The 15,300-nt window shown below is 39.7% G+C and overlaps 1 protein-coding gene across 4 annotated transcripts in view; it reads left to right on the forward strand.

Moving 5' to 3' along the window:
* Window positions 1-441: 441 nt before the first annotated feature.
* ATRN (attractin) overlaps window positions 442-15,300 on the forward strand; it is a 121,968-nt gene continuing 107,109 nt past the window's right edge. For all 4 annotated transcript variants that reach the window (XM_064475845.1, XM_010988268.3, XM_064475844.1 and 1 more), the window contains exon 1: window positions 442-891. In XM_064475845.1, the coding sequence (XP_064331915.1) occupies window positions 524-891 (368 nt within the window). In that variant the 5' untranslated portion in view covers window positions 442-523. The remainder of the gene's footprint in view (window positions 892-15,300) is intronic.

Raw genomic sequence — 15,300 nt, forward strand, 5'->3', positions numbered from 1 at the left:
TTACAGAGGAAAAAGCAGAGGCTCGACGCAGTGCATCGCACCTAGCACCAGGCCACGACGCAGACTCCCAGGCCCTTTCTGCCCGGCAGCTAGAGTTGGGGTGGATCGCTGATGGACACCGGGGTCTCCGGGAGGGCAGCACTCAACCCGGCCGTCTTGGCTAGCACAGCGACGAGCTCCCAGGCAGCCAACGGGCAGAAGGCGCTACGGGACTCCTAACCTGGCGCCGCCGTGCCGGGCGAGGGGATACAACTAGAGCGCTAGGGAGCCTCCTCAACCAAGTCGGGGCTAAACCCACGGTCTGGTTAGATATGCGCCGCCAGGACCCCGTGTGTCTGTGCGCCGCGCCCCGCCCACGCACGCAGGCGCCGGCCCCGCCCCCCGCGCAGCTCTGGCTCCGCCCTCAGGATTGACCGCTCGAGCCACCGTCCGCACAGCCCCGCCCCGCACGGCCAGGAGAAGCAGAGCCGGCCGTGCGGTGAGTGTGTATGTGTTCGCGGGGCACGGTCTCAGCCCCGGGAAGATGGTGGCGGCGGCGGCGGAGACTGAGGCGAGGCTGAGGAGGAGGACGGCGGCGACGACAGCGCCCGTGGGCAGGAACGGCGGGCCGCTCCGGGACTGGGACCCGACGGGGGCTAGAAGGCCGGGACTGGGGGCCGGGCTGCGCCTACCGCGGCGGCTGCTGCTGCTGCTCCCGCCGCTGCTGCTGCTTCCCTGGGCTGCTGAGGCCGCGGCGGTAGCGGCGGCGGTGTCGGGCTCAGCCGCAGCCGAGGCCAAGGAATGTGACCGGCCCTGTGTCAACGGCGGCCGCTGCAACCCTGGCACCGGCCAGTGCGTCTGCCCCGCCGGCTGGGTGGGCGAGCAATGCCAGCACTGCGGGGGCCGCTTCAGGTGAGTAGGGGGTGGTGGTGGAGGGTAGGGCCCAGCCAGAGGCTGAGGCTAAGGGACGCTCGAGAGGGCCCCAGGCCCGAGGCGGATGCCGGACAGAAAGTGGGGAGGGTAGAGCCGCCCCATGGTGTTTGAGGACCATTTGCTTCCGGGGAGATCATTATCTCTGGCCTGGGGTCTTTCTGGACTAGAAGATGAACAGGTTCGAGACAAGGGTGGAGGCACCCTAGAGGGGTTTGGGTGCCGCAGGCTACATGGGAAGAAAGCTTAGGGTCTCAAAGAGTATCTAAGCCAGTCTCTGAAACTGGGCCTCTTTCGATAAGCGAGGTATAAAAGAAAAGGTGAGAGAACCATTCTTCTGTAAACACTTCGTTTGAACATCCCCTCATTCTCTGGGGCCTGATGAGTTCCCTATCGCTTGGAGATGTGGGGGTACTCTGAAGAAACAGGGCCCTGGAAGAGATTTGTTGTCTGGAGATAGAAGGAAAAAGGGTAGGACTGTGAGATATTAGAGATAGCAGAACCAGTGGTTGTTGGCTAAAGAAAAGTGAGGAAACTAGCCTTTGGAAGCTCACTGGAGGAGGCAGATTGGAGTAGGTCTGTGGTGGAGAGGGCATGGAAGGAGGTTCCTGTTTGCCTTGGTTTCTGGAGTTCTGAGTTGGCCTGGTTCAGGGCAGTACCTCTTGGAGAGATCATTCATTAATTACTTAGTAGTTAACTATTATTTGCTTTAGTTGTGCAAAGATTTCTGGATAATTCACACAAACAGATTAGCCAGACTTTGGCCTAGGCCACAAGGAGTTTGGAATATAGCTAGAGAAAGATACGTACATAGATAACCCCAATCATAAGGGCTACAGAGTCACTCATGCCTTTGGCAGATATTTACAGAACATTTTTGTTGTCAAATGTGGAGGAGTGGGGAAATACAGAGAATAAGACAGACAGGGTCCTTGCTCTCATTGAGCTTACATTCTAGTGGGGAGACAGGGAGTTAACAAGTACATAAATGAGTAAAAGAGAAGAATGATATAATTTCAGATAATGGTAATTGCTGTCAAGAAAGTAAGACAGGATGGCTTGATAGAGAATTAGAACCAGTGGGTGACTTTAGGAGAAGCCTCTCATTTGAAGTGGCAGTTGATCTGAGACCTCAATGAGGCAATGGAGAACCTGTGGGAATTCAGGGGAAGAGAGGTTGTGATTAGGTGGGACAGGCAAGGGATATTTTGAGGAGGAGGTGACATTGGATTTGAGCATTTGAAGCTAAGTAGGATTTGGAAATGGGGAGCTGGGAAAAAAATTCCAGATGAAACATAAGATACAAACAAAATTGTGGAGACCAGAAAGTAAAGTATTGCTAGTGCCAGAGTATGTAGAAGAGAACTGTGAGAGAGGCGTTTGGAAGAGTAGAATTATAAACTCATGTAATGTCAAAACTTCAAGGGAATTCAGGGAACATTGAGGAGATGAGCTCTTTGTTGTTATGGAGAAAGCAAATGATTTCAAGACTAATGTACAGTAGGGCTGGCCTTGTAACTTACTTAGGGTTTATGAACTGCATTTATCTACATGTACCTGTTGAGGGCTACTCTGGTTTGGGTTGTGAGATTATAGTGGTTAACAAGACAGACAGTCTTGCTCTTGTGGAGCTTATGTTCTCACTTGGGAATAAGAAATCCAGTAATCAATTTCTTATGATTTTCTTAAAGCTGTGGAAATGAAGAGCAGGGGATAAACAGAGGACTTGATTTTTGTTTGGAAAAGTAAGGTTAGTAACTGAATAAGTGACTTTTGAGTTGAAATCTGAGGGGTGAGATGGCACCCTCTACATGGGGGGTGGGATGCTGAGGGGCCAGCATGTACAGAAGCTTGGAAGTGAGAGGGATCATGGCAAGCCAGATGGCTGGATGAAGGCCAGGTGGCTGTAACAGAGAGAGCAAAGTGGGATATGGCAGGACTGGAGAGAGAGGCTGGAGGGGGGGAATATGCATAGCAAGATTAGTCTGTCTGTAGTGTTCAGAGTAGGTGGATCACTTTAAGCATGAGAGATAGTGGGCAGCTAGGTTGAACTGTTGACATGGGTCAGGACAGCAGTAATGAGAACTTGAGATAAGCTAGGGGATTGGAGGCAGGGATAGGTGCTAGGTGGTACTGTAGAGGTAAATGACAGATCTTTCTTTGAAACTTACTTGCTCTTGGAAAGAGAGAGTGGGATGGTGAGGGAAAGAAAACTAGATGCTATCTTAGGCAATTGAGATGATGGTTATATCATTAACAGACACAAGGACTCAGGAGGAGTGGGTCTGAGATGTTTAAATTTGTACACACTGAGATTGAGGTGCTTTCAGGATATCCACCTGGCAGGACAGCTGTAAGTGTTGGAGGCATCTACATACAGAGAGAGCAGGTCTGAGTGTCCACATGGACAGTCCAGAGGGTTGGAGAAGAGCCACTTGTTATGGGGAACAGGCAGTCCTGACACTGGTTGTCTCAGATGGTGTCGTGTGAGTGAAGGGGCTCTCCTCTTTTTTGTGGACACTCCATTTGAGCCAGTTCCAGCTGGTGTCAGTGCTCTTTTCTGAGCAAACAGTTATGACCTTGATCCTAATACGTTCACTGTATTTTATGGGTTTCTGGAATTTGCATTTTAACAAATGAAAGTAAGAGGAACTTATGTCTCTAGCCTTCAGAAAAACTTTCATTAAATTTTTAGTTGTGGGATTTTTTTTTTAGGGGAAGAGTGAAATGTGATATGTATCTTGATATAACTTACAAAACTTCTAGGTTTTGTGAAAACTAAGAGCCATTAAAATGAATACCTTTCTGGTTTGGGTCAGCATCAAGTTGGTGTTTTTTTTAAGCTTTTTAGTTCCATAAATTCTGTGTTGTACTTGCTGTTATAAGGTCTTTTTCATTAATTGAAAGGAATGTAGAGTAATAAGAGGATTAGATTTCACTGAAGTTATCACTGAGTGCGTACTACATGCCATGTATATTGTGCCATTTAATCTTCAGGACAACTCTAAGGGTGTTTAAAATTTGGATTATTGTATGATTGTAGTTAGAAAATCACTTAATTTTTTCCAACAGTAGTATACTATAGAAATGATTAATTACAGAGAATAAGATTAATGGTATCAGTTTAATAAAAATAACCATGAGATCTTGGGGGATGATTTCTAAAGAAGTGCCACTTCCATTCATTTTTATGTGACTCTTCATAATTCAGTAATCAGTTTTTTTCTGTTTGTGATATCACAATCAAAATTTTTCTTTGGAGGATAAATACATCCCGTCAAATTAGAAAATAAAGAATATTAGGCTCATTTATGAAATTCACATGCATGTAATTCTTTTACGTTTCCTGCCATACAACTTTTGGGAGGATAAAATGCCATAACCTACTGAATTAGAACCTTATAGTTACCCATGATGTTAAGACCATCTGTATTAGAAAAAGAGAAGAAGATACAGTCCCAGCAGTAGCTGCTTCCATTTTTCTAGCATTTCCCCCTTTTTTTCCAGGTATTGTGTCAAGTGCCTTTTAGAAATTATCCTTTTTAATCCCTAGAATGAAGTTATTCCCATTTCATAGATGGGTAAACTAAAGCTTGGAGATGTGGAGTAACTTGCTCAGGATTACACAACTTGTGGGTAATTGGAATTTGAAGTCAGGCCTTGTGTAACTCCGAAACTCATGATTTCCATTGTACCATTTGGCCTTCCGTTTTTTTCTGAGTCCAGTCATCCTTTATGAACATTATTTGGAAGGGCTGACCTAACTCCAACACTTTAAGAAACAAAAGAGGGAAAATAGATTTGTTACAAGAAAGCTAGCATAAAAAAAAAATTAGGGGGAAGGGTATAGTTCAGTAGTAGGGTAGGTTAGGGGGTAGGGTATAGCTCAGTGGTGAAGCATATGCCTAGCATGTAGGAGGTACTGGGTTCAATCCCCAGTTTTAAGCCACGCAGTCTGTAAGTACAATAAATGAATGAATGAATGAATAACAACCTTAATTACCACCCTGCCCCCCAACCCCCAAATTTAATGAATTGAATCTGTCTGGCTGCTGGTCTGAGGACATAAATATACTTTTCTAACTGGTGAAATGAAAATTCTGGGAAGTAAAATTTGATAAAAGAAGAAGGTAAAAAATACTTTGCTTATAGTAATTACTAACCAATATTAATCTGAAGACCTAAATTTATGTTCATGAGTCAAATTTAGGCTTGTCTGTTTTCCCCAGTAGAATATAAGCTCCATGAGGGCAGGGATTTTTAATCTGCTTTGCCCACTGTTACATTCCCAGAGCCTAGAGCAGTGCCTGAGACATAGTGCTCAATAACTATTGTTGGATGAAGGAATGAAATTCTGCTATATATTCTTTGTGACTTGAAAAAAGTCATCATTACCTGTATGACTGCCATATTTGTCTTTTGTCCTTTTATTTCTCCTGAACTTCATTGTCTTGTCATCCACTGTTAGCTGGGCATCTTTATTGGGATGTTATGCTGTCCTCTCTTATGCAGCCACGTCTAAGACCAGACTTCTTATGCTCATTGGAAAAAATAGTCTTTTCCTTTGTACTTCCTTATTTCAGTAGCAGCTCCTACTTTAGATAACCAAAGGTCAAAACTCAGGGCTAATCTTTTGTTCTTTCTGTTTATTCCCCCTTACATAAAGTCTTGGAAATTTGTTCTTTTCCTTCTTCCCTGCTGCCGTCCTAGTGCACCTGGCTCTTTACCTCATTGCTGACCTGCCTCTGTTGTACCCTGGCTGGTCTCTTGCACTGCCAAAATCCAATCTACCTTTTGTCATATAATCAATCACCTGAGAATATTTGTCACTGTCTTGCTCAGAAATCTTTTTTTTTTAAAAACTCCTTTTATTATCTGTAAAATGACCCTCAGCAGAAGGCCCCTGAATGCCTTACATACATCCCCTTTTCCCTAACCAAGTACTTCTGCTTTGTAGTTTTTCTGCATTATTTGCTAAATTCAGCACCCTTTCTCCTCCCTGCCACCACATTCTCTCTTTTCTTCTCTGCTTATCTAGATTCTACCCCAAGACCTGACGGGCATGATAGCCAATTCTCTGAAATCATGCCCATTGTTGTCTTTTGAGATGAGCCATCAACCTGCTCAATTCATAAATTGCTTCTGAATGATTACTATGTGTTAGGTACTGTGCCCTGCCTTGAAGATTTGAAGGTGGGTTAGAATCAGCCTGCATTTTCCTTGGAGAGCTCATAATTCTGAAGATAGCTATATGTACCAGCTATTAGAATTTAATAATAAAAATACAGGCAACATGTGGTGCTGGACTCATATGTGGTGAGGAGACCAACTCTGTTGGGAGCTCTGGTGGAAACTGTTGAAGAGAAGAGAACATTTGGGCAGATCTGAGAGAGATGGATAGACCATCTGGGGGAGAAGGACACTCCAGAAGGAGCAAAGAGCTTGTGCAAAGGCAAAGAATCCTGGACTATTATACTTGATTGGTATATTAGTTTTCTATGGTTGTTGTTACAAATTATTACAAACTGCATGGCTTAAAACATCAGGAATTTAATCTCTCACAGTTCTGGAGATCAAAAGTGTGAAATCAAGGTGTTGGCAGGGCCATGCTCTCTCTTAAGTCTCTAAGGGAGAATCCTGTTCCATGCTTTTCTCTTAGCTTCTGGAATTGCCAACAATGCTTGGCATTCTTTGGCTTTTAGACGAGTCACTTCAGTCTCTGCCTCCATCACTTGAGTCTCATGTGGCACTCTCCCTGTGTGTCTCTTCTCATAAGGTCACCAGTCATGTTGGATGTGTGAGTATGACCTCAACTTAAATACATTTGCAAAGACCGTGTTTCCAGATAAGGTCACATTCACAAAAAGGGTGGAGGGTTAGGACTTCAGCATCATTTTTTAAGTGGCACAGTTCAACTCACAGCATTTAGAGGACTGAACACGGATGCTGTTGGAGCATAACTTACAAGAGATACAGTAGAAGGGTGTGAGACTGGAAAGTGTAAAGGCCTTCCCTTTTCTCTTGCCAATAAGCTCCAGCTTCAGGGTGCATCCTTGGCCTAGGCTAAGCCATCAGGGCATTCCAGTTTCTGGCTGTAGTGATTGTTTTGAAGTAGGCATGTGACCTAAGCTGACTCAATCAAAATGAGTCTCAGGACTTTCCTGGAGACCTGTCTCCTCTGGGGGCATTTGTGAAGATGTGTTACTGTCAGAAGATGTATTCTGTGTGGTGAGGGTGTAGGGCCTAGAACTGTTACAGCTAGCATTGCTGTTGTGATAGGAGCCCACCTGAGCTCAGAACAACTCCTAGAAGAGGGCAGATGGCAGAGAAATGGAGCTGAAGACCTGATGATTTTATGAATCTCTGTATCAGGCCTTACCCGAAGCTGTACTTTTTGATTTTTTGAAGTACTGCAGTCCACATTTTTCTTAAGCCAGTTAGGGTTGATTTTCCTGTCCTTTACAATATAGAACAGTCCCTAACATACAGAGGGAAGTAGGGCCAGATCATTAAAGTGTATATTTCACACCAAGGAGTTTGTGCCTTATCTTCTTTTTTTTTTTTTTCAGTTGAAATACAGTTGATGTACAATATTATGTTAGTTTCAGATGTACTACATAGTGATTTGACATTTGCATACATTATGAAATGATCACCATGATCAGTCAAGTAACTGTCTGTTCCCACACAAAGTTATTACAGTATTGTGGACCATATTCCTTATGTTGTATATTACATCCCTGTAGCTTATGTGTTTTATAACTTGGGGTTTGTACCTCTTAATTCCCTTCACTTGTTTCACCCCCACCTGGGCCTTATCCTCTTGGAAATGATAACATGGTCTACATTCCTGACATTTTTATACCAGGTCTCCCAACGTTCCAATCTTGGCAGGCACATGATCCAAACTCTAAGTTACCACAGGCAATAGTTTTGTTTCTTTCATATCGCATAACAGCTGGCTTCAGACTGTTTTCACTGCCCTGTATCTTGATTCTTTTTATATCGTTTCACATTAGAGAGCTCATTCTTTGTCACTCTGTAAATTGGATATGATGTCTGTCAAAGTTCTTTTAGTGACAGACACCCAACTCACACAAGCTTAAGAGAAAAAGATGGGAGAGGTTTATTGGTTTATGTGACAGAAAAGTCCAGAGGATATTGTTGGTTTCCCGTTTGTCTAGATCCAGGGGACCAGTTGGTCTCTCTCCTTCCCTCTTTCCTGGCTTTACTTTCAGGCAGTCTGTCTTCATGTTATGTCTCCCCATGATAAATCAAATGGGCTCAGCATCCTCCACTGGAAGAGAGTGATTCTTCCTTAGGAGTGTGTAGCAAATAAGGAGGGCTGAGAATCTCACTGGTCCCCTGTCCTTTACTGAAGCAATCTCTGTGGCTAGGGTCATGGGAATGTTCTGACTGATCAGACCTGAGTTGAGTACCTCTCTGGAGCTGGGGGAGGGGTGGTGGTGGTGTGTGAGGTCTGACTCTGTTAGATGGCACGGACTGAGAACGGGGGGAGGAAAAAGGAACACACATGTAATGTTACCAGAAAGTAGGGCTAGTGCTGGGCAGGTGAGAACAGTGAGATCCCTGCCTATTCTTAGAATTTGCCATTTAGTGAATACTTAATAAGTTGATGATGAAAATTGGGAATGGTCTGGAAATCATCATGTCAAGTAATAAAATGCTGGTCCCCCAGTTTTATCAGGAATCTATTGCATTGTTACAAGTTGTGAGGGCCCTACTATGTGGATTGTTGAGGTTACTACAGTGAGGACTGTCCTGTGTTGAGATGAAGTGTAGTAGAGCCAAGTCACTGAATGGCAGTTATTCATCCACTGATTTTGTGTCAGGGAAAATAGTGAGGATTATGGGAACAGGCAACAAAATATGCTTATATTGTATGAAGTTATGTTATTTTGGGTGAAAACTTAACTTTATGTAAAATACTCACATAATAGACCTTTAAAGTTTTTGGCTGATTCCTGGAAGATAGTTAACTTAGATGAAAAGGTTAAAGATATGTTTATTGAGTGAAAAGAAAAAGTGAGCATGAATGTCTTAATATAATTGCATAAATTATGATACATTTGAAAGCAGATATCTGACATTTAAATTTTACCTCTGTGAAACGTTCCCAAGATAGGCAAATGCATATACTAGATACTAATTGAATCCTTCATTTTATTATTTTCTTCTTTCTGTTTTTCCTTTTGTTCGTATACTTCCAAACTGGCCCTTTATTATTAACCTGACTTTCTCTAATTTTCCTTCCTTAGGGTGACTTTCTTTTATGTGTCTTGCTTTTTTCTTTCTTCTCACTTTATTGATGTCATATGCCTTTAACTGCTTTTCTTCTAGCACTTGAGACCCTGGTTCTATTTTATCCTTTCAATTTTTAATTCTTTAAGTTTCCCTCTTTTTCAAGTTACATTTGAGTGAACCTTAATTCTAGTGTAACCAAGCAGGACTGGCCTCAGCTGCATATATCTATAGTTATTTTTAGCCCCTTATAGTTTCTTTGTATTCTATTGTTCCAGGTACAGTTCTCAGCCTGCCTAAAATGCTAGAAGCATTTATCAACCTGACTTTAAACTGCACCAATTTTTCTCTAGAGCATTTTTCCACAGACCGCCCTTTCTGAGCACCCTTTGTTCCAGGCACTGGAATGTTAGAAGAGCCTCAAAGCTGGAGGTGAACTTCATACCTAGCAGAGGGAAGGAGACCTCTGCATCTGCAAAAACAAGAACAACTTTGCAACAGTTTGTTACCCTGGATGGGATATCAATGGAAAGTAGCTCCACCCCTTGAACTCTTGAATTTTTACTATAAAACTGCCTGCCTTCTCTTCCTAACAGGCTTACAGTCTTAGAGGCATTAGCCCACTGTGACCTCCTTTGCCTGGCAGAGAAATAAAGCTGCCTTTTCTACTTTATCCAAAACTCTGTCCTGAGTCTCAATTCGGTAAACAGAGTATGGAGGCCACAACACTAGCTGTTTATTTGCATGTGTATTCATCTAGAATTCTTTTTCACTTAAAGAATTTTGCTTATGGCTGAATTGCCTTTTTATTTTTTAGAATTTGACCGTAACAGTGTACAGTTATTAAGTTGAATGAATTTACCAATTAATTTCTCTTGGTCCTTTTTGCATTCTAATTAAGCATTTTTAAATTTGTTTATTAATAAGCCTTTAAGCATTAGAGGCTGGAATTGTGTCAGGTGTTGTTAAGAGACACAAAAGTAATCTCTTGACTAGTGGTTCACAAAAATGTTTATAATCTTATGAACTCTCTTAATTACATGTTAAAAAGAGTATCCTGTTTTTGATAAGATGATTTTAGATTTTTAAGATGATTTTAGATAGAGTAAAAAGAAGACATACAAATGGCCCACAGGCACATGAAAAGATGCTCAGTATCGCTAATTGTTAAAGAAATGCAAATCAGAACTGCAGTGAGTTATCACCTCACACCAGTCAGAATGGCTAAAAAGTCTGCAAATAATAAATGCTAGAGAGAGTGTGAAGAAAAGGGAACCCTCCTACATTGTTGGTGGGAATGTAAATTGGTTCAACCACTATGCAAAACAGTATGGAGGTTCCTCAAAAAACTAAAAATAGACTTACCATATGATCCAGAAATCCCACTCCTTGGGGTATATCTGGAGGGAACTGTAATTTGAAAATACACATGCACCCCTATGTTCATAGCAGCACTATTTACAATAGCCAAGACATGGAAACACCCTAAATGTCCGTTAACAGATAACTGGGTAAAGAAGTTGTAGTATATATATATATAATGAAATACTACTCAGCCACAAAACAGAATAAAACAATGCCATTTGCAGCAACATGGATGGACCTGGAGATCATCATTCTAAGTGAAGTCAGAGAAAGACAAATATCATATGATGTCACTTACATGTGGACTCTAAAAAAATGATGCAAATGAACTTAAAAACCAGAAATAGATTCATAGAGATAGAAAATAAACTATGGTTAACAAAGGGGAAAGGGAGCAGGGAGGGATAAATTAGGAGTTAGGGATTAGCAGATATAAACTACTGTATATAAAATAGATAAACAGCAAGGACCTACTGTATAGCACAGAATTGCATTCAATATCTTGTAATAACCTATAATGGAAAAGAATCTGAAAAAGAATTCAAATTTATATGTGTGTGTGTGTGTGTATTTATATATATAATTGGGTAAATAAATAATTGATGAGAAGGGATACATCTTACAGAAGAATTCTAAATAATATAAGTAGATACTCCCCCTTCTAGGATGCAGAGCTTAATTTCTCTCGACTGATTCCCTTGAGTATAGGCTGAATTTAGTGAGTCTTAATCAAAGAACAGAATATGGAGAGGGGGAAAATAGTAACTTTACAGTGGAGAAACCTGGCAAACACGAGCTTAACCAAATGATTAGTGTTAACATTACAGTGATGAAACATGTTGATATCATGTGCCCCCTGATATGATGTGATTAGGAGTCAGTGTTGCTTATGTGATATTTTCCCCCAAACTCCATAACCCCAATCTAATTATGAGAAAAACATCAGACAAATTGAGGGACATTCTGCAAAATACTTGATAGTATTTCTCTAGGCTGTCAAGTTCATGAAAAACAAGGAAACACTACAGAACTGTCATAGACTAGGGGAGACAAAGGAAATATGATGAATAAATGTAATGTATCCTGGAACAGAACTTAGTACTTTAGGGTAAAAACTGGAGAACTCTGAATAAAGTCTGCTTTTAGGGACTAGAAAAATACCAATATTGGTTTTATAGTCTGGCAAATGAATCATAGTAATATAATATGTTACCATTTGGTGAAACTGGGAATTCACTGTATCATCTCTGCAACTTTGCTGTAAATCTAGAATTATATTCTAAAATAAAAAAAATATTAACTTAATTTTTTAACTTAATTTTATTGACTCTAAGATGCTATCAATTATAAGATACCCCATTATTTTATGTACCACTAAGAAAAAAAAGTGTTTGCAGTAAAATTAAGATATTGTCATCAGTTCTAAGAAGCACCTTGATTTCAGAGACATTAAATGAGGAAAAAAAGACATATTTTAGAACAGATGAAATATGGTTTTTAAAGCAAAATTAGTAATACATACAAAAGTTACAAGAGGGTATGTGGTAGAAAGTTTTCCTTTCCCTCTCTGGGAGTAGTCTGTTATCAGTTGTATAGCTTTCCAGATATGTTAGCAACATATGGAAACAATTACATATCTTGTATGTCCTCCCTTTTTTCTTTTTTTACTTAAGTATGGTATAATCTCCTCACTGATCTGTACGTTGCTTTTCCCCCTCCACCCTCACTGAACAACATATCTTGGAGATAGTTTCATCTATCATTTGAAAAAAAATTTGTTTGATATTTCATTGTATGGTTATATCTTAATTAATATAAAAGTGTTGAGTGACCCTGTACACATGTCATTTCACACATTTGTGAGTCTTTCTTTAGGTTTAGTTCTCAGAAGTAAAATTGCCTCATCAGAGGAATACGTGCATTTTAGATTTTATTAGGTATTGCCAAAAAGCTTTCTATAGAGATTTAGCCAATTTACATGACCAGCAGCAATAAGTTATGGCTTGTCTTTAACTTTCTTATTGGTGTCTTTTTAACAGAAATTTGAATTTTTAATGTAATCAGTTTTATCACTTTTTTCTTTATAGCTTGTGCTTTTTTATATTATATTAAAAAATTCCTTCCCTGTACTGACCTTGTACAGATATTTTCCTATATTTTTTCCTCAACATGTAAAAATTTTTGCTTGTTCACATTCTGATCTTTTCATCTACCTGTAATTTATTTTTATGTATAGTTTGTTGTGAAGACCTAATTTAATTATTTTTATTTGATAAGCAGTTGTCCCAGTCCTATTTATAGATTAGTATGTTTTTCCCCCTGCAGTTTGAAATACACCTTAGTTATATAAAACCTCAAATTTGCCTTGGTTTTTTTTTTTAGCCCTTTGCTCCTTTTATTTCAACAAAAATCCTTGTTAAGTTTCTTAATGGAAATTTCACCTGATATTAAGATTAGCCTGGGGATATTTGTCATCTTTCTGAATAGAGTCTTCCCATCTAGAACATGCTTTATATCTCCATTTACTTAGGTATCTTTTATATCTTTAAGTAAATTACTATAACTTTTTTTCTAAATGGTCTCACATGCTTTTATTGGATTTACCCCTAGTTATATAATTTTGTTTCTATTACTGAACCTAATTGATTACTGTAGTACATATGAGTGAAAATTTTTAATTTTTATTGCTTTTATCTGTATTATCATTATAACAGTAAGCAATATTTAGCTCATGAGTCTCTGTGGTTGTTTGGATGATGCAGCTGATCTCTATAGAACTTACCTGTATGGGTCTAGGCTGCAGCTTTGCTGGGCTTATCTTGTGGGGCTGGGGTGTTGCACATCTTATCCTCCTTTGACCAGACAAACTGTTTGATCCTTACCATCATTGTGATGGTGGAGGTGCAAAAGCACAATTGATTTTCTTATATATTGAGTTTGTATCTGGGAAACCTTCCTAAATTCTTGTAGTACTGATAGCTTGACTGTGGATTCTCCTAAGTTTTCTATGTTGATAATGCTGCCAATAAATTGTGATAGTTGCTTTGTTTCTGATCTGTGTACTTCGAACTTCTTTTTCTTTTCTACTTATTGAATTGTTTAAGGTCTACAGGACGTTGTTGAATAGTTTTGTTCCTGACTTTAAGGAAATCTGGTAGAATAGTGCCTGGCACATAGTAGGTAACCAATGATCATATTGCTTTTGTTCTTTAATCTGTTAATGTGTTAAATGACACTAATAGACTTTTTAATTGTTAGACCATCTTTATATTCCTGAGATGAAGTCAGTTTGGTTGGCCATGATATATTTTTTAATACAGATTTTCTGGATAGTTTGTTTTGGGTTTTTGTATATATGTTCATGAGCTTTTCTTTTGGCAACAGTATCAAATTTTGTCTGTTTCTTTATTTTGTCTTCACCGTCAAATACGGGTGTATTTGGGGACAGAATTTAAGACTGATCATTGTTTCCTCTTAGCACTTTGAATATATTCCATTGTCTTCTGATTTTTATTACTGATGTTTCAAAGTTAGCTGCCGGTCTGTCATTGTTCATAGATAATCTTCATTTTTTTCTCTTTTTAAAATTTTTTACTCTGGAAAGCTTCAAATAAATAAAAATCAAAAGTATAATGATCACCTTTACCCAGCTTCAGCATTTTCAACTGAGAGCCAGTCTTTTTCACTTTTACCATTCCCACTTTCTTTTGCCCTCCCCAGGCTAGCAGGGATTATTTTGAAGCAAATCTCAGGTGTCATTTCATTTCATTTTACTTTCTTATATGTGTACTTACCTCTACTCATATTTTATCTCTTTGTCAGTTTTTTTGTTTCTCCTTTCTCTTTTGGTGTATAATGTTGCTATGATGTGACCAAATACGGAGTTGTTTCTATTTATTTTCCTCATTGTATGTGCTTCCTTCATCTGACAATTCACGTCTGTCATTGTTTCTAAAAAATTCTTAGGTATTATCTCTTTAAAGCCTCCTCTCTCATTTCCCCTTTTGTCTTTTTTTGGTACTAGTTTTAGACACATGTTGTCCATTCTTTCCTGTTTTCTTTGTCTTCTATGTCTCATGATTTCTGTCTCTTTATTTCTCTCTGTTGCTTTCAAGGTAATTTCCTCATATTTATTTTCTATTTCACAAATTCTCACTTGAGCTGTATCTAATTTACTGTTTAACTTGTTCTTTAAGTTTATATTTTCAGTGATGATATTTTTAATTTTTAGAAGTTCTGTCTTTCAAAAACTGCTCATTTTCATAGTACCCTTTTCTTTTTTGATGCTTTTGATCCATTTGTGCCTTTAAGCGTTTTAAGGTGATTTATTTTATGTTCTCAATTGGATTGTTTCAGAAACTGAACTTTGTAGGGTCTAATTCTATGTTAATTTTGCCTGCTGATTTTTGTTCATGGAGCAGTGCTTTCAAGTATGTCTAAATTTCGATTTTGAATTTTATCTTCAAAGAGTCTTTGTCAAGGGACATATGTCTCCAGAGAGTTTGTGATTACTTCTATTAGATATCTTTGGATATCTCTGACCTGGGGCCACTTTTTTTGTTAATTTTATTTTCTTGGGAGTTCCCAGAGCTTGCAGGCAGTGTAATTGGAACCCACATGGACATGAGACCCATGGTTATAAAGTCACAGGGGGAACATTTTCCCCTATCCTGAACCCATAGCTGAAACTGATAGCTTCCTTGTTGCTTTTCTGTGCCCTAGGGCTGTGTTTTTCTAGCTCCTTGGGATCTTTTTTTGAAGAGA

Source organism: Camelus dromedarius, chromosome 18 (genome assembly GCF_036321535.1).
Source record: "Camelus dromedarius isolate mCamDro1 chromosome 18, mCamDro1.pat, whole genome shotgun sequence".
NCBI classification, from domain to species: domain Eukaryota; kingdom Metazoa; phylum Chordata; class Mammalia; order Artiodactyla; family Camelidae; genus Camelus; species Camelus dromedarius.